This window comes from Eubalaena glacialis, chromosome 9 (assembly GCF_028564815.1).
Source record: "Eubalaena glacialis isolate mEubGla1 chromosome 9, mEubGla1.1.hap2.+ XY, whole genome shotgun sequence".
Taxonomy (NCBI): Eukaryota; Metazoa; Chordata; class Mammalia; order Artiodactyla; family Balaenidae; genus Eubalaena; species Eubalaena glacialis.
The window spans coordinates 51,401,262-51,423,867 of NC_083724.1; the positions used below are offsets into that span (position 1 = coordinate 51,401,262).

At 46.7% G+C, this 22,606-nt stretch overlaps 1 protein-coding gene and 1 long non-coding RNA gene across 4 annotated transcripts in view; one reads left to right on the forward strand and one right to left on the reverse strand.

Annotated features, from left to right (window-relative positions):
- The window catches only part of LOC133097916 (uncharacterized), a 117,535-nt gene that overhangs the window by 49,054 nt on the left and 45,875 nt on the right, over positions 1–22,606 (forward strand). The window lies entirely within an intron of this gene.
- PIP5K1B (phosphatidylinositol-4-phosphate 5-kinase type 1 beta) overlaps positions 1–22,606 on the reverse strand; it is a 571,896-nt gene that overhangs the window by 10,059 nt on the left and 539,231 nt on the right. For all 3 annotated transcript variants that reach the window (XM_061200361.1, XM_061200362.1, XM_061200360.1), the window contains 3 exons: positions 11,178–11,450; positions 4,277–4,374; positions 1,637–1,757 (listed from right to left, as the gene is read on the reverse strand). In XM_061200361.1, the coding sequence (XP_061056344.1) occupies positions 1,637–1,757; positions 4,277–4,374; positions 11,178–11,450 (492 nt within the window). The remainder of the gene's footprint in view (positions 1–1,636; positions 1,758–4,276; positions 4,375–11,177; positions 11,451–22,606) is intronic.

The following is a 22,606-nucleotide window of genomic DNA, read 5'->3' on the forward strand; positions in this document are numbered from 1 at the left end:
CCATTAGCCTTCTACACCTACACTAGAGATTTTCCTACTTGGCAAATGATTTGCTAGAAATACTTCTTCCCTAGTGAGTAGAATGGTACTCAATGTACAGTGTATGGATTGGCTAGAAAAACTCAGGTGCCTCTTCCCTTGTAAGAATGGGTTTTAGACTCTGGAAAGTGAAGCAGCTGAATCACTCTTCAGAGAGACACTCTGAAGGTAGGTAAGATCCTGACCCGCCACTGAGCAGAAGCTTTTGTTGCCTGCCTTAGTGAGGTAAGCAGAATTCAGCCGCTAGAATACTGGCACCTTTGCTTCTAATGAAACATTCACGCAAAGTGTTTGAGTCAAGCAGGGGCTTCATTAATCCTGTAAGAACAGGTGGTGTGACTATTTCTGTGGCATGTTCCTAAAGGTTTGCATGTGTGGTAGAGTTTAGCCTGAGCCTTGGTTTCCCCATAGTTACAGAGCCTGGTAAGGAGGCTGGGGTAGAGGAGACCTGTAACTTCCCCAGCTCTAATCGTCCCACAGATGGTCAAGTTCCGGAGGCCAGTTTGTAATGGTTCCCAAGTAGCTCTGCCTTCTGAGGCTGCCTGCATAAGCACGTCTACAGCCCCGCCGGGACATTTCTGCTGCTGACAGCGACCAACGAATCCACCTGGAAGGCATTCAATCGTTTCTTGCCTGGTTATCACCAAGTCCCTTACTGTCCTTACAACTAGGCTTGACACCTGCCCATCTGATGGAGTCCTTTTCTAACCAGTGCCCCCAACAGCAATATCCAATACCATTTCTATCACTTTAGCCTGACAGCTGGTTGTCCTAAATAGTTCCATGATTTAATCCCAAATGCACTCTTCATGACATTTTCTGGTATTAATTAATTGCTGTCAAGAGGGTTAACCTCTGCAGGGGATGTGCTCCCACTGGCAAAAAAGAGCTACTCCCTAAGGCTTAAGCAATAATTCTAAACCCAAAGGCAGACCCTTGCTCAAGTCTGCCACCTGGTGGCCAGTCGATACACACCAGCACTGCCCTGGCTTCTAGGATTCGGGGCTTAAGTTTCATCCAGACCTGGGGTTCTCGCCCAGCTGCATTAGAATCCTCTGAGGAGTTACTCTAAAAACTTTAAAAACCCCAAAGCCTGGCCTGGGCCACAACCTAGACCGATTTTTATTTGATTAATAAAAATCCCTAGGGATGGGACCCAGGGATGCTCATTAGAATCTCAGGTGAGCTTTTCAAAAACATGCTTCCTAAGACTGTACCCTGACCACTGTATGAGAATTTCCAGGAGTGGGGCCCATGTCTAGTCTGAATACATCTTGGGCAATCTCTCACCCCGCTTAGGAACTAGCCTGCCTGCATGATGAGAGGCATCTTGCTACACAAACACATGCCTGGGTCCCTCCCTGATTTATCTTCACAGGTATTGAGTGAAGCTTGAGAATCTGTATTTTTAGGCAAACATGAGGCTCAGAGAGGCTGAGTGACTTGCCCAAGGTCACAAGCCTGGTGATGCAGGGCTGACACCAGAACCCCAGTCTTTTGGTCCCATCCATAACCGCATACTGCTGGAGAGGAATTCTTTATCTTAGCTAAAATTCTTAGGGAGGATACAGAAGAATGAAAAGAAGCAAATAGGTACCCCAAAGGAGACATCATAGTCTTCAAATGTGTAAGGTTTGTCTGCAAGGTCTTCAAAAAACTCTGCTAAGGAGTCCAGCGTCTCCTCGGCCAGTCTTTCATAGGTGGTATCGTCCAGAGGGCTGTGAGGGGAACAGAAACAACCCTGATCATGCAATCACCAAACTGCTCCGTTTTATTAACATCAATGGACACATTTATTTTTTACTTAAATTTTTTAAATTGATGGAAAATGTCTAACATATACCAAGTAAAAATTGAAACAGCATCAGAGGGTTTACAGAGAAGTAAGCCTTTCTTCCCAAATAGGCAGCCCCCATCCCAGAGTCAGCTATGATGAGCAATCTCTTTCAAATATATAAATGAAGCACCTTGCAGTTTTCCTTTCATATGTCTTGGAAATTGTTCCAGATTAGCACATACAGTTTTCATAGTATTTTATCTTATGTTATTCATTCAGTTTGTCCCCTTCAGCAGGACACTGAGGTTGCTTCCATTGCTTTTGTTGTTAAAATTTGTTGGGCAAACCACAAAGTGGGAGAAAATATTTTTATTCTATATATCTGAAAAAGGACATATCTAGAACATGTAAAGAACTCTTAGAAATCAATAAGAAAATCCAATAGAAAAATGGGCAAAATACTTGAACAGATTTCATTTAAAAAAAAGATATCCAAATGGCCAATGAACATATGAAAAGGGGCTCAACTTTGTTAATCTTCAGGAAAATGCAAATTAAAAAATCCCATTGAGATACCACCAGAATGGCTAAAATGAAAGAGACAGATAATATGAAGAGTTGGCCAGGAAATGCAGTAACCAGAGCTTTCAGATACTGCTGATGGGCAAGTAAATTGGACAATCAAACTGTTGATACTTCTACTAAAATTGAATATATTCATATCCTATGACCCATCAATTCCACTCTTGGGCATTTACGCAACAGAAACGCATACCCAAATATAAATTTCCTTAGCAGTGAAAAGACCAAAACCAATTTCGATTTGAAAAAAATAATTCAGATGACAGAAATATAGAATTGTATAATACAATTTGATACTTAATAAATATTGTAATTGCTCTAAAAAAAAAGAAAGAAAAAAAAAAAAAAGAAATGCATACCCAAGTTCACCAAGAGACATGCACCATGCTAGAATGTTCATAGCAGAACTATCCAACAGCCCAAACTGGAGACTGCCCAAGTATCCATAGGAAATACCATAGATAGATAAATTGTGATATATTCATAAAATGGAATACTACAGTACAAAACAGAATTGTCTACAAATATAATATGGACGAAACACTTCTTTTGATGGTGATTGAAAGAAGCCACATACAGACATATTTATATTTGATGATATCATTCATATAAAGTTAAAAAACAGGCAAAACTAATCCATGCTATTGGAAATCAGAATGGTGCTGCTCTGGGGCAGGGAGGGGTTAATAATTAGCACGGCAGGACGAAGGTGTGCTTCCCAGAGGCCAGAAGTAGACCCTGAAGAAGGAAGCTGGACTTGGGGCTTCCTGCAAAGGTCCCACCCAACCTCAGAGGACTGCCTGGAGGGACTGGGAGACAGTAGCAGAGAGTCTGCCCAAGGAGGTCACAGGTCCCACCGCCCGCCTCCCCTGCGGCCATGGGGAGTGACGGACAAGGAAGAGCCTCCAACCAGGGTTTCATGGATGGAAGTCCCCCAGAGCCAGGGCAGAGGTTGTCCCACTGCTGCTGGACACCTCGGCCTTCGGGGTGGATGAGTGACTGCACGGTCCTGTGGTTGCAGCCAGTGGGTGTGTGTGGAAGGAGAGTCCCTGCAGTTACAGGCGCAGGGTGGTGGGCTGCAGCGGTGCCTGGCAGCTTTTCCCCAGAACCCATTGCGTCCTCCCTTCCTCCAGGCACCCGCTGGGCTACATTTCCTGGCCTCCCCAGCTGTTAGCTGGGGCCCCCGGACTAAGTCCTTCCTGCTACAATGTGAGTGAGGGACAGACGTCACCTCCAGACCTTCCATGCTCTTGTCCCTTTCTGTGGAGTGGAAGCTGGACAGAGTGACCTGGCCTCGACCTGCAGAGGACAGTAAGTTGCTGATAGGCGATAGGAAGGTGGAGGGAGCCCGGCTCCCTGAATCGTTTCACAGAGGCCTGGCCACCCCCCCACCGACAGAGAGGGGGACACGAACCACTCTTGGTTGGAGCCATTGCAGTTTTGGGTCTACTTGTTACAGAAGCTTGGCCTGCCCTAACTACTAAGATGTCAAAGAGAATAATAACAAAACTCTGGAAACAACCTAAATGTCCAGCAGTAGGGGATGGGTTAAATGAATTATGGTACATCCATAAAACTTAATACTATTTCATTAAAAATAATGCGGTGGGTAAGTAGTGATGCGGAAAGACGCTTATGAATGCTGCTGCTCAGGGAGAAAACAGATGGGATGGGTTTCTGTGGGATGGGTTTCTGTGGGATGGGTTTCTGTGGGATGGGTTTCGGTTTTCTTTGATTTTTTTTTGGTTGTTGTCGTTGTTAGAAAAGGTAAGAGAAAAGGAAAAAAAAAAGAAGTATGTTTATATGTGCATATGTTGTATATTGAGAGAGAGGGAGAGGGAGGAGGAGATCTCTGATGTGGAAGGCGTTTTATCTCACCCAGCGTCACCCAAAGTTCCTGTTGTCCTCAAATTCATCCAACAGACCCACTGCTTTTTGACATTCAGGATCTGGTTGAGGCAGCAGAGGCTCAGACTCTAAAAGCCAAAGTGAAGAAGAACGTTACCATTTTTCAACACACAGTCCATTAATGCACAGTTTGAATATCACTATTTCTACATTCGGGAGTAACGAGGTTAAAGTTTTTCAGAGTATATCTTTCTCAGGAAAATTTTTCGCCTTCTTTTAGTGCGTCAGACTGCGCTCTCCCGGGCTCTCTCTAAGCCTGTGCTGTCCAACTCAGTAGCCACAAGCCACAGGCAGCTATTTAAATGTAAATTTATTGAATAATATAAAAATTTAAAAGTCAGTTCCTCGGTCCCATCGGCCACGTTTCGGGTGCCCTGTGGCATTCTGTGGCTCGTGGCACAGACAGGACACACCCACCACCACGGGAGGCGCTGCTGGCAGCACTGCTCCGGACTGGGATGGGGTAGTTAGCATGGGGCGGGAGGGGGGCAGGGGGGGTTGGGGGGTGCGGTGGGAAGTGTCAGCAAAGTTCTTAGAATGTGACTAAAGTGAGTAACAACAGATAGCAGGTGTCCAGAAAAGAGGCTGTGCCTGCAGGGCTATGTGACAGATCTCACTAACACGATCTGCAGGGGACACCGTGACCCACTGCTTTCTTTCAATACGTAACTGCTGAGCGTCCTGGAGCCCGGCTCTGAGGACTGGGGTCTGAGCTGATGACTGCCAGGCAGGCGGACCAGCCAGAGAGATGGTGGAGGGGACGGAGGTCTGGACGGAGAGAGAAGTGGTATAGCCGAGCGGAGATGGCAGGGGAGTGATGGAGAGGTGGGCTGCTGGACTTCCTCCCAGGAAGGCACCGAGGGGCTTCCTGAGGTTGGTGGCAAGGTTCACCTTCTCCAAAGAGCACTGTGGTTGCCACTACGAGAAGGGGGCAGAGGCTGTGGTTACTCTCTTGAGCCATCAGGGCCCTGGGCAAGCTGAGAAAGGAGAAGGCTGAGAAGTGAGCGGAGGATATGGGGGTGCAGAACGCAGATGGCCGTTTAAAAACGTTGGCTCAGAAGGGAGAAGTGAGAGAGCGGCCGTGATAAGCACAGTATCGCCACAGCACATTCTAGAGTGTTCACCATCAGCGGGGTAGCGTCCTCAGACTTTAGACAAAGGGACTTACTTAGTCCTCATTACATTCCAATGAGGCAAGTACTATTTACAGTCATTATTCACGACAGTGATGTCCTATAAAGTTGCCACAAACACTGGATTAGCAAGTTACTAAGGGAAATATGGAGAGGTTCCTGTGAGCCTCTGGTCACATGTTCACCAAATGATCAATGCATAACCTTGTTTTACACGTGTTTCTGTTCAAAGGTGCCTTGTTTAATATATATTGTTGATTCCTTGACACTGAACTCACAGCCAACAGCGCTAGAACTCACGCTTTGGACGGAGCTTATCCAACCCACGTATTTTCTCCCTAAGGCCCATCACAGCCTTCTTGCACAGAGGAACACTGGACAGCACTTCGGCACGATGCTTGCGGGCCACTTTAAACAGTGAAATTATAAACGAAAGTCACGAAAATGTGAAAAACGCGCCACCAAATAGACTGTGAACAGGACCCTTGTTTCCAGGGTGGGAGCTGAGAAGTGGACAGAGCGGCACTTTGTCTGACCTCAGCCAGGGACATGTGAGTGGAGGTGACTCACATTTTTTGCTGCTCTGTGCACGTCCGAGAATGACCACAAAAGTGCCCTGAGTATCGATTTGGGGGATAGAAATACATTTTAGTGAGTAGGTGAATTCACAAGTAGAGGATGCAGGAATAAGGAGGATCGACTATATTTGTATTTTACAGATGAGGAAACTGAGGCATAAGGGTAACTTGCCCAGAGTCACACAAACACACAAAGTGGGGGAGCTGGGATTTGAACCCATGCTGTCTGGACCCAAGGTCTGGGCCCCAAAGGAAAGAATCACATCCAGGGAATGATACAGGACTCCAGACACGGAGGGGAGGTGTTTGAGAATGCAGGGCTCACCTCAGTCAATTTCCCTTCTCTCCGGGATCCTGGCCCCTCAGATCCTAGCTGTCTCAGTCTCACTGCTACCTTCACACAGCTGTTTTTGTCTTTTAATTTTACATCTTCGATGGTCTGGTGGGAGGGCTGGTCTAAAAGGTACTCATTCACAGCCAGAGCAGAAGACTTCATTCAGCTGTGTTGAATCACAAGAGGAACAGCTGCCAAAGACTCCCTGTCTGGTCTCTCACCTGCTTTCCCCATCTAACATTCCCTGGGTAACTGCTTAACCCTCCCAAGCTCTGCTTCCTCCTCTGAAGGTAGGGATCATGGTACCGGCCTTGCAGACTGGTTATGAGGATCCAACAAGAGGACATCAATATCCCAAATAGGGGGCCTGAGGGTTCCGTCAATTTCCATTTTGAAGCATGTCAACGGAAGTGTGAAGAGGTAGGAGGCCAGAGAGGCAAAATCCGGCCTTTGCCCAAGGGAGGCAGATGGATTTCACGGTGGGGAGGGTGGCTTCAAGGTGAGGAGCCACCCAGGGCCACCCCTCCTGTGGCCACATCACCTGGAGCCATCGGACTATGTGTCTTGTGCGGGTCTGCTTACTCGAGTCTCCAGGGTTCAGTGACTCCGTGAGCGCAGCACCGGGCTGGCTCATGGGAGACGTCGGAGGAAATACTAGATAGTTCTTGGGCCCACAGGCTCAAGTTCAGGCCCTGGAACCACACGACTCAACTAAGGCTTGGCCTGGTGGTCGGCAGGGAGGCCAGCCTTCACCCCAGGGTCCCCTCGGTCTCCTGGGCCCTGTCAAACCACAAGCCTGAAGAGAGAATCAGCTCTCATCCGCTGCTGGGGAGGACAAACTGGCACGACCACTCTTGGCATCTAGTGAGTGGGATATCTGCTGGCCCCTGGCTCAGCAATGCCAGTCTGAGGGCTTCACCCAAGAGGAGGTTCTTTCCACGCACGGGTGCGCCCAGTGCAGCACCATTGCAAGAGCAGCTCACTGGGCTCAGCCGGATGTCACGGGAGGAGCGTGGACAAGGTGTGACATACCCAACGGCTACCATCCAGCAGAGAAAGCAAATAAATGACAACAGTGTGCATCAGTGTCACTGAGTTTCAAACATTGATCACAACATTGATCACAAGGAGTAAGGCACAGCAGAATAAATACAGCAAAATGGTTTTTTCAAATGAATGGTACATGCTTTAGGGAGACATACACAGGAGGTGAAACTCTGAGAAGGGGATGCCTGACAGAATTCAGGAGAGCAGATTCCTCTCAGGGAGGACCGGGCTGTAACGGAAAGAGCACCAGGCCTTCATGGAACACTCAATATTGTATTTTTTAAAAAAATATTTATTTATTTGGCTGCGTCGGGTTTTAGTTGTGGCTCGCGGGATCTTCGTTGTGGCATGCGGGATCTTTCACTGCAGCACTCGGGCTCTTCGTGGCAGCGCAGAGGCTTCTCTCTAGTTGTGTGCGGGCTCCAGAGCGTGCAGGCTCAGTAGTTGCGGCACGCCGGCTCAGTAGTTGCGGCACGCCGGCTCAGTAGTTGCGGCACGCGGGCTTAGTTGCCCCGAGGCATGTGGGATCTTAGTTCCCCGACCAGGGATCGAACCCACATCCCCTGCATTGGAAGGTGGATTCTTAACCACTGGACCACCAGGGAAGTCCCTGGAACATTCCATATTCAATTTCTTAACCTAGTGGTGGGAACATGGGAGTTTGTTATTAATCTTTAAACAATACGGATTTAAAAAAAATATTTATCTTATTTATTATTATTTTTGGCTGCATTGGGTCTTTGTTGCTGCGCGCAGGCTTTCTCTAGTTGCGGCGAGCAGGGGCTGCTCTTTGTTGCGGTGTGCGGGCTTCTCATTGCAGTGGCTTCTCTTGCTGCGGAGCATGGGCTCTAGGCGTGCGGGCTTCAGTAGTTGTGGCACGAGGGCTCAGTAGTTGTGGCTCACGGGCTCTAGAGCACAGGCTCGGTAGTTATAGCGCACGGGCTTAGTTGCTCCGCGGCATGTGGGATCTTCCCGGACCAGGGCTCGAACCCGTGCCCCCTGCATCGGCAGGCGGATTCTCAACCACTGCGCCACCAGGGAAGCCCACGGATATTTTAAATACAATTTTGTGTATAGACTCTACATATAGAGTCATGTATACTGTCTGTGGAAGACAATAACAATGAATTTAGAGTGAAGTAGGGCATAACCCACCCAGGCAAAGGCCATGGGGTCATAAGTGACGATCGTGTCCCTCTAGAAAAATTAATAGATGCCTAAATGCCTTCCGAGGTATGCAGAAGTGGCTGCAGCAGGAGCTTCTGAAGTTGTTTAAGAGCAGTGGCACCTAGGTATCTCCTCCTTGGAGCTGCCTCCAGCTTTAAAGGGGAAAGGTTAGAGACCCTGTCACTGTCACACTCTCTTATTATTAGGGTCGGAGGCCGCCTGCTGGAAGCAGGGTCTTCTCCAAGCCTCGGGGTGAATAGGGCAGGCAGTGGAGGGCTGTGAGCTGCAGGCTTACAAGGCATTTCTGTGGATCCTGGGTTCCGATGAGCAGCTGGAACTGAGAACTGACAATCAGAAGCTAAATCTGCTCATCACCTCCAAAGCTGTGCACACAGTAGCCGCCAGCCACACGTGGCCACTGAGCACTTGAAACATGGCTGGTGTGACCGAGGAGCTGGATTTTAAACTTCACTTAATTTTAGTTTAAAAATGATACTCAATAAGGTTACTGGAAAATTTAAAATATGTTTGGGGCAACTCAAGTGTGTGAATTTACTTCTTCAGTTGTGAATTTTATAAAATCTAAATATACATCAAGTATTTCCACAATAAACTCAGTTTAACATCTGATGGACAAGGGATGGAAGTGTGAAATCCATACTGGATTTGGAAGAATGAGTACAAAGAGGAAATGTGAAGTATCTCAGTAATGATCTTTCAGTATCAATTACCTGTTGACATGGTAACATTTTGGCTATACTAGGTTACGTAAATGTATGGTTGAAATTAATTTCACCTGTTTCTTTTTACTTTCCCAATATAACTACTAGAAAACTTATTGCACAGGTGGCTCCCATTCTACTTCTGCTGTGGAAGTAGAAGCAGCGGGTAGAGAAAATAAAGCCAGAGAAAAGGGTCCCCAAATGAACTCCCCAAATGATCTTGGGTCAGAAGTCATCAGGACCCACATGGAGTCCAAGGGACTTTAGGGATCAACCTGAGGACAGTTAAGGCCTTAAAAAAATTAAACAGGATCGTGATTCCAGTTGCCACTGTCATCCAGCCAACTCCACAAGTACTGAAGATGTGCAAGGGAACTGCAGAATAGACAGGTTAAACCAACCTGATTAACTATGGAAAAAGGGGCCCAATGGGTAGCCTAGGTTGTTAACCACCTAGCAACCTCCCAGTGGCCCAAATCCCAGTATGTGCCAAGTGCCCACCTCCCGGGTGCGCCTCTGAATCAACAGCCCTTAACAGCCACTAGGTACCGTCCAAAAGCCCACGCCATATCTTGTCACTCTCCTAAGTTAAAAACTGCTGAGGACACAGGCAGGCGTGGAAGAGCACGTCAGGGCAGCTCCAGGTGAGAGAGAAGGAGCAGAGTAATAAACATGGGCGTTCTGCAGAAGGGGATCATGGGGCCAGCATGGCCATAACTACCTAGTTTTCCTGAGAAGAGGGGGAAATCCGTGATTCCTGCTTTGAGTGTTGACAACCAGTCCCAGTGTTTCTTCACACAGGGTCAAATAACACACGTCCGCGGGAGGTGGAGGCCTAAAGTCCAAATTCCGGAGCTCCGTGAACAATTTGGGTTGGATTTCACCTGCCTCCTTCACCATCCACAATCCATCCAGCGGACCAGCCACTCAGAGCTGATCGTCGCCCACTTTCCTGGCCTTTATCCACGCCGTTCTCTCCTCTGAGAGCCCCTCACTGTCCCCTGCCGTCTTCAGACCCTGATTAAACATCACCTCCATCCTCCCGTGTAACCTTCTCAACCCCACAGCCTTTCTTTGGGCTTCCTCCTTTCAAGTCGTGGAGTAACCGGGTCAGATATTTCTTTGTATCCCCGCGAGGGAAGATAAGTGCAATTAAGTGCTGAAGACTTTATGTATGTTAATTAAACTGCATGCCAGCTCGGCAAAATGGGTACTCTCCCCTTCACAGAAAAAGAAGGCAGGCCTCAGAGAGGTTCTGGGATCCCCCGACATCCCCGAGCTCTGCTGAGTCCAGGGGCCAGACTTTGGAACCCAGGTCCGATCCAAAAGCCCTGCTGCTCTAGCTACTGTGCTCCACAACTTTGACATCTTTACCTCGCTCGCTGAAAGCGTTTCGTTCATGAAAGCCCATGCTTGAAAACAACGCTCTGACAGTATTGCTACTCATATTTATATACTGTCAATATTATAGTGATATATATATATTATTTAACTGAAGTAGTTCTATATTTACAGCATGCTAATATTATAGATACTATACATATATGTATATTATAGTACCTGGCATATATTATTAAAGTTCTCGCAAAGAGAAGTGACAAGCTTAGAGCCACCGCAGGTCCCTAAGAGCCGATGCCCGCCCACCTTCCCTGCCTTTGCACGCGCGGTTCCCGCAGTTGCGCTGCAGGATACAATCTCTGTCTTCTCACCAGAAAGCGGAAGCCAGTGCAACTGCAACCGGGAGAAACTGAGACTGGGGAATGCACGGCGGCTGCCGCCGCCCTTCCCCAGCCTGAGCTGGAGCCGGTGCGCGTGCCCGGCGCGTCCCCGGCGTGCGCGGCCTCGCCACGCCGGAGTGCGGCCCGGGCGGCTGCCCGCGCGGATACTCACGGGCTGGCTGGGTGTGCCGGCCGCGGCGGTCCCGGTGCGCAGGCCCCGGCAGCCGTAGAGCCGGGGGTCCTTCGTTGGCCGCGGGGCCCCGGCGCGGGCCTGGGCAGAGCCCGGGGGCGCCGAGCGGGGCAAGAGGCTGGCAGCCGCTCGGCGCCCAAGCGTCCACATGCTCCTCGCGATCTGCGGCCGCTCCGCCTCCTGCTCCGGGGACGCTGGGCGCCACCTGGTGGTCATGGGTTGCAGCTGCAGTCGCAAGCTTCCCTTTTCTGCAGGCTTGGGAAACGACCAGAAGTTAGACTTTAGGAAGAGCTTCCCTGCGTTGCTCTATTTCTGCATTTAACAAAAATAGGTAGAGAACCTGTTTCGTGCAAAGCAGGGGGCTTACCCCTTGGGCAACATAGTGAATGCGTAACCAAGGTCCCTGATCTCGGAGACTTCAGCTTAGTGACCCGCTGCTGACGAATTCTATACAAAAGGCTTTGGGAGCTGCAGTTTTGCTGTGAACGGGGTGGGGTCCTGAAGCTGCTTGGCCGCCAGTATAGGTTACAGCAGTTAGGAGATTGCGGACAGGAGACTGACTGCCTGATTTAAATATGTCCCCTGCCCACTTCCTACCTGTGTGGCCAGTGGGCAAGTTAATTAACCTCTCTGTGCCTCATCTGTAAAATGGGGTATACAAGTTTCTACTTCACAGGGTTGTTATAAGGATAAAATGAGTTAATCTATGTGAAGTTTTCTTGGACAGGCCCTGGATCCTGTTAAGTCCACAATAAATACTAAGTTGTTAATACATTTTAAAATAAAATTTTACTTAGGTAGTGTAGTGCAAAGGAATACAAACTGTGAAAGTTCTTTCATATTTTATATATGCTTTAGAAAATGTCAAATATGTGTACTAGAGAATATCATCTTTATGGGTAAGATAGTGAGAAGAGGAGATAGAAAGTGTTAAAATTCTACCAAAGCCACCTTGGTACTTTGTGAATAGAGGAGATAAGACACTCGTATAAATACTTAGGACAAAGACAAGTGTTAAATGGGTGTCAGTGTTGCATGGGAGAGTATATACAACTAGGGGTGGGGGCAGTCAGGGAAGTCTTCATGGAGGAAGTGGCATTTGTACAGGGCCTTGAAAAATAGGGTAAAGGAGGTGGGATCTGACTGGCTCTCTGACAGGGCATTCTTTTGGTTGGGAGACATTTTCCTGCATTCAGGTAATTCTAAGCAGCCGTTTATTGAGCACCTGTTATGTAGATGTTAGGCATGGAGAAACCATTTCCCCCTTGTAAAGTGTCTGGAGATACTTTTTTTTTTAATATAAATTTTATTTATTTATTTATTTATTTTTGACTGTGTTGGGTCTTCGTTGCTGCACGTGGGCTTTCTCTAGTTGTGGTGAGCAGGGGCTACTCTTTGTTGCGGTGCGCGGGCTTCTCATAGTGGCTTCTCTTGTTGCGGAGCATGGGCTCTAGGCACGCGGGCCTCAGCAGTTGTGGCTCGCGGGCTCCAGAGGGCAGGCTCAGTAGTTGTGGCACACGGGCTTAGTTGCTCCACGGCATGTGGGATCTTCCCGGACCAGGGCTCGAACTCATGTCCCCTGCATTGGCAGGCGGATTCTTAACCACTGAGCCACCAGGGAAGCCCTGGAGATACTTTGGATTGTCACAACTAGGCCGGGGTAGGTTGTGTGTGCACTACTGGCATCTAGTAGGTAGAGCCCAGGGATGCTGTTAGACATCCTGCTATGAACAGGAAGGACACCCACAACACAGAATTATCTAGTCCAAAACGTCAATGGTGCCAAGTCTGAGAAGCACTCACTAAAGCCACACTGGTAGAATCCACTGGAGGCAAAGACAAGTGTGTTGGTTGTTGGCCTCGGCCCCAGACCCGCGGCACTAACAGTGAGGACCTTCCTCACACACTCAGAGCATCATTATATACTTAGAGAGTTGAATTATTATTAACCAGCATGCTTAGCATGTTCTGGCATAGAAAGGGCCCCAGTACCTGCTCCAACTGCCTGCAAAGTTGGTAGCACTGCCCTGTCTTTTCAGCCAAGGAAACAGGCTTGGAGTAGCAGAGCAGAGAATATTAAGGTCTCCCAAGAATCTGTCCTTCTCCAGATTCTGGGAGGCGATCAAAGGCAATTGGGCACATCTGGTAAGAGGCTGGGGCCCCATGGATGTGCAAAGATGTGGAGGGACCCTGTAGGTACCAGTGCCTTTCCCCTGCTCTCTACGTTGCCTCCCCCTAAAGACAGGTGCTAGGAGGTGGTGTGTGGCAACCCCAATGCCTGTCTGGTTGAGGGCGGGGGAGAATTTCCCTGGAACTCACATTGTCGGCCCTTAGGGTACTTTGATGAGATGTATTCTAGGACAGTGATTTGCAAAATGTGCGGACCAGCAGCTTTGGCAGCACCTGAGAACTTGTTAGAAAGGCAAATTCTCAAGTCCTATTCAGACCTACCGATCAGAAACTCTAGGAGTAGGGCCCAGCAATCTGTGATTTAATAAGCCCTCCAGGGAAATCTGAAGCACCTTGAGGTTTGAGAACCACTGCAGTAGGGTACATCTTGGGCAAAATTGTGAATTAAGCTGGTGTCACGAGGTTATCTTTCTAAATCTAAAAGTCTGAATCTAAAATGTTAATCTAACCATAGCACTCCTGTTAGTTCCCTTTCACCACCATCAAGATAAGCGCTCTTTCCACTCCCTTTTGTGTACCCTACTCTCCGGGTAATCTGAGTATACCAATTAGGATTAGATTTTGCTGAGTATATCAGAGAACAAGAAAACAATGTTTTAAACAATTTAGAAGTTTATTTCTCTTTCACATCCAAAGATGTTGAGAAACTGGCATCCAGGTTTCTTGGGCAGCTCAACAAAGTTATTAGGAAAGCTTCCAGCTCTCCAGTCTATTATCTGGGGTGTGGCCCTTGTCCTCACAGTCCAGAATAGTTGCCAGTATATCAGCCATCACACGTGTATTCTAGGCAGCAGGGTGGAGGGAAAGGCATCCTCTCCCTTCAAAAGACACATTCTGGAATTTTCACCTAATACTTTCACTTGCATCTCATAGGCTAGAAGTTAATCATGTGACCTTACCTAGCTGCAAGGGAGGCCAGGAAATGGAGTCATTTAGCTGAGCAGCCAATGTGTCCAACTAAAATTTGGAAATCCTGTTATTAAAAAAAGGGGAGAATGGGGGAGGGATGGACTGGGAGTTTGGGGTTATCAGATGCAAACTATTACATATAGAACGAATGGACAACAAGGTCCTACTGTATAGCACAGGGAACTATATTCAATATCCTGGGATAAACCATAATGGAAAAGAATATAAAAAAGAATGTGTATATGTGTATAACTGAGTCACTTTGCTGTACAGCAGAAATTAACACAGCATTGTAAATCATCTATACTTCAATTAAAAAATAAATTTAAAAAAAAGGGGATGGGACTTCCCTGATGGTCCAGTGGTTAAGACTCTGCGCTCCCAATGCAGGGAGCGTGGGTTTGATTCCTGGTCAGGGAACTACCAAAAAAAATTCGGGGGGGTGGGATGAATGGATATTAGGAGGCAGCTAGACATCTTTGCCTTTGCACACTACTCACAATTCCCAGAACCAGTGATGCTTTCTTTCCCTTCTGGGTCATCCCTCATGTTGTTCCTTAGTTTTCCATCTCTTTGCCTAGTGTGGAAGATTGGATTTCTCAAAGAGGGCCACACAAATATTTATTTCATCTCACATGGACTCCAAAGTCTTTGACACTCCTCAGAAGTGATGCTGTATGACTTCCAAGATTAGGTCATAAAAAGGATATAGGTTTCTCCTAACTCCCTCATTTTGGAATTCTTGCTCAGGGGACCAGCCATCATATTTTGAGGAAGTCCAAACTAGCCCAAGTAGAGACCACATAGAGAGGAACTGAGGCCCCCAGTCAACAGCCAGCATCAACCACTAGACGAGCGAACCAGCCTTTAGATGATGCCAGCCCCAGCCTTAGAGCCTTCCAGCCGAGGCCCCAGACACCATGGAACAGAAACAAGGTATCCCCATTGTGCCTTGTCTGAATTCCAGACCCACAGCATCTGTGAGCATAAAAGATATGGGCATGGGTTTAAGCCAGTATGTTTGGGGGTAATTTGTTCAACAGTCATGATAACTAGAACATGTGGCTATCTCCTTCTCTTCCTCTAGGATTCAACTTAGATGTCAGATGTGACCCTTTCCACAGTCTTTTCTGAAACCAACCTCTCTGTTCTCACAAGTGTGTCTTAGGCACCCTCCTCTGTGTTTCCACAGGCTGCGATGTCATTGTGACTTTCCTTATTTAGCTAGTGTTTCCTTATTTAGCTAAATAAGACACTCTATTGGTGAGTGAATGAATGAAAGAAAAAGTGAATGATGTTCTTCTTTGTTGGCCTCTTATTCCTCTAGGAATGCCTTTCTTGTCTTGGGTCTCACTGCCAAGGAATAGTATGGAATTAACTGATACTGGCCAGTAGACATATACGGAGTAATGTCATCCTCAAGATGTTTATTTGTATTTTCCTTGGAGTCTCAAAACTTTTAAGACCCAGTGAATGGATTTTAAAAATCTTACCCCTGAAAATAAATAAGTAAATAAATAAATAAATAATCTTACCCCGAATCTGAAAGTTCTCCAGTCTATACCGTCTCAATAAATATTATCTTCAGATACTGAATGGTTCTTGGCAGTAACCTGGGTTGTCACCCTCCCACCTCCACCTTCCTTTCCCTCACTCCCCACACTCAACCCCTCAATGAGTTCTGTCAATTCTACCTCCAAAATATATACCAAATCTGACCAGTTTTTTTTTTGGTCCCTGTTTAAAACCATTCTCTTGCTTGGATAACTGCAATGGCCTCATACCTAGTCTTTCACCTCCCACCCCAGCCAGCTGTTTCTTCACACGGAAGACAGTGTAAGAATGCCTTTCTTAAGGCATTCTTTTTTTCCCAAAGCAATGATTTAGTGTTTTGCACAAATGATCTATGTTTTATAAAAAGTTAGGAGATTTGAAAAAACGTACTCAAAGAGAGCAAGAAATCACCCCTTGGAATACGTTTACTACGGTAAACGTGTAGTGAACATTCTTCCACACAATGCAGTAGGTGTATATATTTGGTCTGTTGAACAAGGATGCAAGGCAAAACCAATCTCATTCTTTTTAATTTTAAAATATTTTTTACTTATTTATTGGCTGCATTGGGTCTTCGTTGCTGTGCACAGGCTTTCTCTAGTTGCGGTGAGCGGGGGGTTACTCTTCGTCGTGGTGTGCGGGCTTCTCATTGTGGCGGCTTCTCTTGTTGTGGAGCACAGGTTCTGGGCGCACAGGCTTCAGTAGTTGCAGCACGCAGGCTCAGTAGTTGCAGCATGAGGGCCCTAGAGCGTGTGGGCTTCAGTAGTTGCAGCGCATGGGCTCAGTATTTGCCGCATGTGGGCTCTAGAGCACAGGCTCAGTTGTTGTGGTGCACGGGCTTAGTTGCTGCATGGCATGTGGGATCTTCCCGGACCAGGGATCGAACCCATGTCCCCTGCATTGGCAGGCAGATTCTTAACCACTGCGCCACCAGGGAAGTCCCTCATTCTTTTTAAAATACATGAGTCTACCCAACGAGAATACAAGTTACATGAGAGGAAGCAGCTTGTCTGTTTTTGTTCCCTGATATGTCCCCAGAGCCAGATAAGGGCCTGGCATATAGAAGGTCCTCAATAAATATTCAATATTTGTTGAATAAATAAATTATGACTATGCAAATATTATCCATGGCACAACCAATATTTATATTTGATACATGTCCTTTCATGGACAGTTAAGTGTTTTTCATGGAATTTTAATTGCCTTCCCCCCACTTGTGTTGTCTGCCTTGACTGTATTCTTACATTCCTCAGCTTCCCCAGGATTGTGTGAAATCCCTGGAATGTCCTGTCCTGCAGAAACCCCTCTCTTGGGAGGCTTCTCCCTCCTGCTCCAACCTGGAATGATATTCTTTAGGCTCAGGGCACAATTCCATCCTGGAACTCCCCATCTGAATTCCATGCCTTCCCTTTTCTGGGGTTACTTCCTTGTTTGGATGGAGAACAAGCTCCAGAAACATTCTAAGAAAGTGTATGGAGAAGGACAGCATCTCTATGTTTTCCTGGGGAAAGAGATCCGACCTCTGCTTACCCCTGGAACTCATCCTGGACCCCCTCCTCACCATCCCATCTGCTCTGCTTTTTAGTGCTTCCACTTGCCACGCCCTTCTGTCCCTCAGGCCTTTGCACTTGCTCTTCTTGCTGGACGCTCTTTCTCCAGCTCATCCCAGGGGGACCCTTCTCATCTTTCAGGCCTCAGTCTGCATGTTCCCTCCTTAAGGAGCCCTGCTCTGAACAATGTACCTAACGGAGACCTTTCCCTCTACTGTCTCTCTCCATCACCTCCCTCCATTGATTTCCTTTGTAGCATGTATCCTAACTGGCAAGTATGTTGTCTGTGTCTTGCTTGCTCACTGGATGTCTCCCGCACTAGAGTATCAGCTCCATGTCTGTCCTGTTCACCGTTGTATCCTCCTGCTGGATGTGGTGCCAGGTAAACAGCAGGTGCTCCGTAACTCTTTGCCAAATGAATGAATGGATGAACAGTGCTGCTCTGTGACCTGCTGGCTAAGCTTCATCTGTAGAATGAGGATGATAGTGGTATCCACCACATAGTGTAGTAAGAATTTAAATGAAATAAGGAATACACTTTTAAAAAATGATTAGCTGCATATAGTTAGACCTTGACAGTTATTATTCTCTTTTATTTCTCTGTCCCTGAATTCTAGGCTCAACTCTGACCCTGCTTGGGCAAACCTGAGCTAATCACAGAACCTCTTGGGCTGTCAGAATTTATTCAGTCAGGTATTTCTTGAGTGCCTACACACTGTTCTAGTGCTGGAGATACGGTGATAAACAAAATAAACAAAAATTCTTGCTCTCATGGAACTTACATTCCAAGATGTCTGATGGCCTAGATACTTTCTCTGATATTCTGTGTCACTTAGGAATTGGAATCATCTGACTGAGTTTTGATTGGAGGAGGGGATGAGGACTGGCCTTGTCTGACGATTTGGCAGGTCTCCTCCGACTGTGCATGTTTGGAAGTGAGTTTGCTTGATATGGCACAGCGTCTGATGATCTGAGAGCACATCAGAATTCGAGGAGTTGGCTGACTGCCAGCAGAGCCTTCTTCCCAGAGGGTCTTGAGATGGGTTGGGGGGAAGAGAGCAGCCCAGGTGGTGAAAACAGCCAAGGGGCCCCACCTGCCTTGGGATAACATTTTTTCGGATTTCCCACAGCAAACCTTTCTGTATCCTTCTTGCTGGGAAAAAAAACCAGATTTCTTATAGAAATGCACTCTTCTTGGGCCAAAGGAAAGTGCTGTGTTCATAGGTGTGTGTGTGGTAGGTGCTAATATGGTCCTCTCCGACTGGCCCCTAATTTTCAGATGAAGAAATGGAGGCCCAGAGAATTTAAGTGATGTGCCCATGATTGAAATGGAACTAGAACACAGGCCTCTGGATTTCTGGCTCAGTGCTCTGACCCTACAATCTTAGACAACAATAGTTTCACTAGTTTTCTTATACAGGCAGACCTCATTTTATTGCACTTCGCTTTATTGTACAATACTTCACAAATATTGCATTTTTTACAAAGAGAAGGCTTGTGGCAGCCCTGTGTCGAGCAAGTTTCCCGGAGCCATTTTCCCAACGGCATTTGCTCACTTCGTGTCCCTGTGTCACATTTTGGTAATTCTTGAAATATTTCAAACTTTTATTATTATTATTATATTTGTTATGTTGACTGTGATCAGCGATCTTTTGCGTTACTACCACAAGAAGATTACAACTCGATGAGGGCTCAGATGATAGCATTTTTTAGCAATAAAGTATTTTTAATTAAGGTATGTACATTGTTTTTTTTTAACACGTAATGCAATTACACCCTTAATAGACTATAGTATAGGGCAAACACAACTTTTATATGCATTGGGAAATCAAAAAATTTGTGTGACTCTCTTTATTAGGATATTCACTTTATTGAGGTGGTCTGGAACCGAACCTGTAATATCCCAAGGTTTGCCTGTATCAGTCCCAGGGAAGGGCTCTGATTGGTTCTGCTGGGGTCATGTACCTACCCCTTGGAGCAATCACTGTTGCTAAGGGGATGGGGTGACATGATTGGTCAGGCCAGGGGGTGTGGGCATATTGCCAGATGAAGGCGGATGGGAAAGCTTTCCAGGGTGCCAAAAATGAGTGCTCTCCCAGTCCACCACAGATGATAAAAACTTTCGTCTCCAAATTCTCACTCATTCTTGCTTGGCTTTCAGCTTCAGCTCAGTGCCCTGACTCAGAGCCTAACACTTAACTTCCTGCCAGGAGGTGACTTCAGCTCTGGGGAGAAGCAAGCCCATTGTGTTTGCTTGGATCGATTGATAAGAGAAATTACCAAGGATGTTCTTTTCTGACATTTGCCAGGGGCAAATTTTTCTATAAGGAGGAATGAGAACTAGCAGTATGTCCCAGGAGACTGATGATGGGGCCAGAATCTGAATCCCAGCTCTGGAATGCAATTTGATACATGACCTTGAATTTAATGTAGATTGAGTTCATAAGCTTAATCGATCAATAATTCTAAAATGTTTTTGACGATAAACAGAAACGTGAATTATTTAAATAATATGCTAAATATGGAAACTTTCAGTGAACAGAAAAAAGGAGGTTTGGATTTATTTGCTGAGAAAGAGTCCCTGCAGGATCCCTTGGGGACATGTGTCATAGTGTTTGATCCTTGATCTGACAGATTAGGAAAGCTTCAGGCAGAGGACTCTCACTGTACAAAAAACTCTTAATGGAGTCTTTTTTTTTTTTTTTTTTGGCTGTGCCAGGTTTTTTTTTTTTTTAAATAATTAATTAATTAATTAACTTTATTTTTGGCTGTGTTGGGTCTTCGTTTCTGTGCGAGGGCTTTCTCTAGTTGCGGCGAGTGGGGGCCACTCTTCATCGCGGTGCGCGGGTCACTGTCGCGGCCTCTCTTGTTGCGGAGCACAAGCTCCAGACGCGTAGGCTCAGTAGCTGTGGCTCACGGGCCTAGTTGCTCCGCAGCATGTGGGATCTTCCCAGACCAGGGCTCGAACCCGTGTCCCCTGCATTGGCAGGCAGATTCTCAACCACTGCGCCACCAGGGAAGCCCTTAATGGAGTCTTGTTGAGAGGACAAGAAAAGAGAAGCATATGATGTATCTGAACTATCACTTTGGGAGAATCAGTCTTGTTGAATTTGTGTTAATGTAACAATAGCCCTCAAACTGGTATAGCGGAAACATGTAGACTTTGTGAACTTAGATATATTTGCAAAGAATAATTTTTTTAAAAGTTAAAAACATAATTCTCATACAAATATATACTGAGCATGTGTCAAAGATTAAGTAGAGAGGTGTTATGGACTAAATTGCGTTCTCCCCAAATTCATATGATGAAATCCTAACCTCCAGTCCTTTAGAATGTAACTATATTTGTAGATAGAACTTTTAAAGAGATAATTAAGGTTAAATGGGGTCACAAAGGTGGGGCCCTAATCCAATATAACTGTTGTCTTTATAAGAAGAGGAAGGAACACCTGGGTTGCACATGCACAGAGAAAAGACCATGTGAGGCAGCAAGAGGGCAGCCGTCTACCAGCCAGGGAGGGGGGCCTCAGAGGAAACCACCCCTCTGGCACCTTGATCTTGGACTTCTAGGCTCCAGAACTGTGAGAAAATAAATTTCTGTCATTCAAGCCACCCAGTCTGTGGTATTCTGTTATGGCAGCCCTAAAGAAGTACAAGAGAGAACCAGCAGGTAGGCAAAGGTGGTTTAAAAGAGGATGGAAGAGACTGAGCTATATGGACAGTGAAAATGAGAGTGCTGGAGTGAGACTGCTAAGTTAGATCCACGACTGGTGAGTGTCCTTCAGGTCTGTAAAACTAGAACCTTCAGAGTACCTTCCTAGACAAGAATCGTTTGCATCTTTTTTTTTTTTAATATTTATTTATTTGGCTGTGCTGGGTCTTAGTTTAGTTGCGGCATGAAGGACCTTTGTTGTGGCATCCGGGATCTTTTTTTTTTTTTTACTTGCAGCATGCCAACTCTTAGTTGCGGCATGTGGGATCTAGTTCCCTGACCAGGGATCGAACCCAGGCCCCCTGCATTGGGAGCACGGAGTCTTAGCCACTGGACCACCAGGGAAGTCCCAAGAACCGTTTGCATCTTATCAGTCTTCTACAAGTTGACATTCTTGAGACCTAATAAATACCAAGTAACAAGTCAGACTTGTCACATTGTCCTGGAGCAGAGTTTGTCATCAGTGGAACTATCGCCATTTTGGACTGGACGATTCTATGTTGTGTGGGCCGTCCTGTGCCTTATGAGATGTTTAGCAGCATCCCTGACCTCTACCCAGTAGATGGTAGTAGTATCTGCTCCCCCATCCACTTGTGACAATCAAAATGCTTCTAGACAAAATGCTTCTTGCCAAATGTTGCTTGGTGGTAGGTGGGCAAAATTGTCCCCAGTTGAGAACCACTGTCCTAGTATAACTTTGAATCAAAGGCCCAAAGCCATCTTTTTGCCTGGCTTCCAAGTTAAATGTCATTAACAGTATTCACATTTCTGCCCCTCCCTATTGGTATGACTTTGGTCTGTTTTTTAACCTCTCTGAGTTTCTGTTTCTTTAGCTGTAAAACCAAGCAAACACACCTTTACCTCAGAGTTTTGTGTGATTAAGTGAAACTGTATGTGCAAAACAAAGACATCATCTAACCCTTGTCATGCACTAGGCCCATGATTGGCCATGTGCACACACCTGTGGCCCCAGAGGCCTGAGAGCTCCCCTGGGACCACTTTGGCTGGTGGAGCACAGACATCCAGTCCCCACTTCAGGACATGGCAGGCCCGTACGGATCACTGAGAAGCCAGGGCCCGGCGGCTGACCTGGGCGCCTCTCCTCACCGCTGCAGGCAGGGCAGAGGAGTGGGTCGTCTTGACAAGACTTAGGTGAGGAGGGGGGAGGGGCTGGCTACCCACCCTTCTTTACCCTTGGCCATCATGGTGTTGCCCTCTCTCCTCCCCCTAACCTGATGCTGTTGTCAACCCCTCCACTGCTTTCTGCGAGGACTCTGGCCCTGCCTGTTCCTCTCTCTCCTCTGGCTTAGGCAATCAAGGGTACCAGAGTAGGGGGCAAGAATTCCATATGGAAGTGTAACTGGCATCTTTGTTGCTATCCTTCCACTTCTGGTTTTCAGAGGTGAGCTTGTTGATCAACTGAATTGAATTTATGTGTGTGTGTGTGTGTGTGTGTGTGTGTGTGTGTTTTAAAATTTTTATTGGAGTGTAGTTGA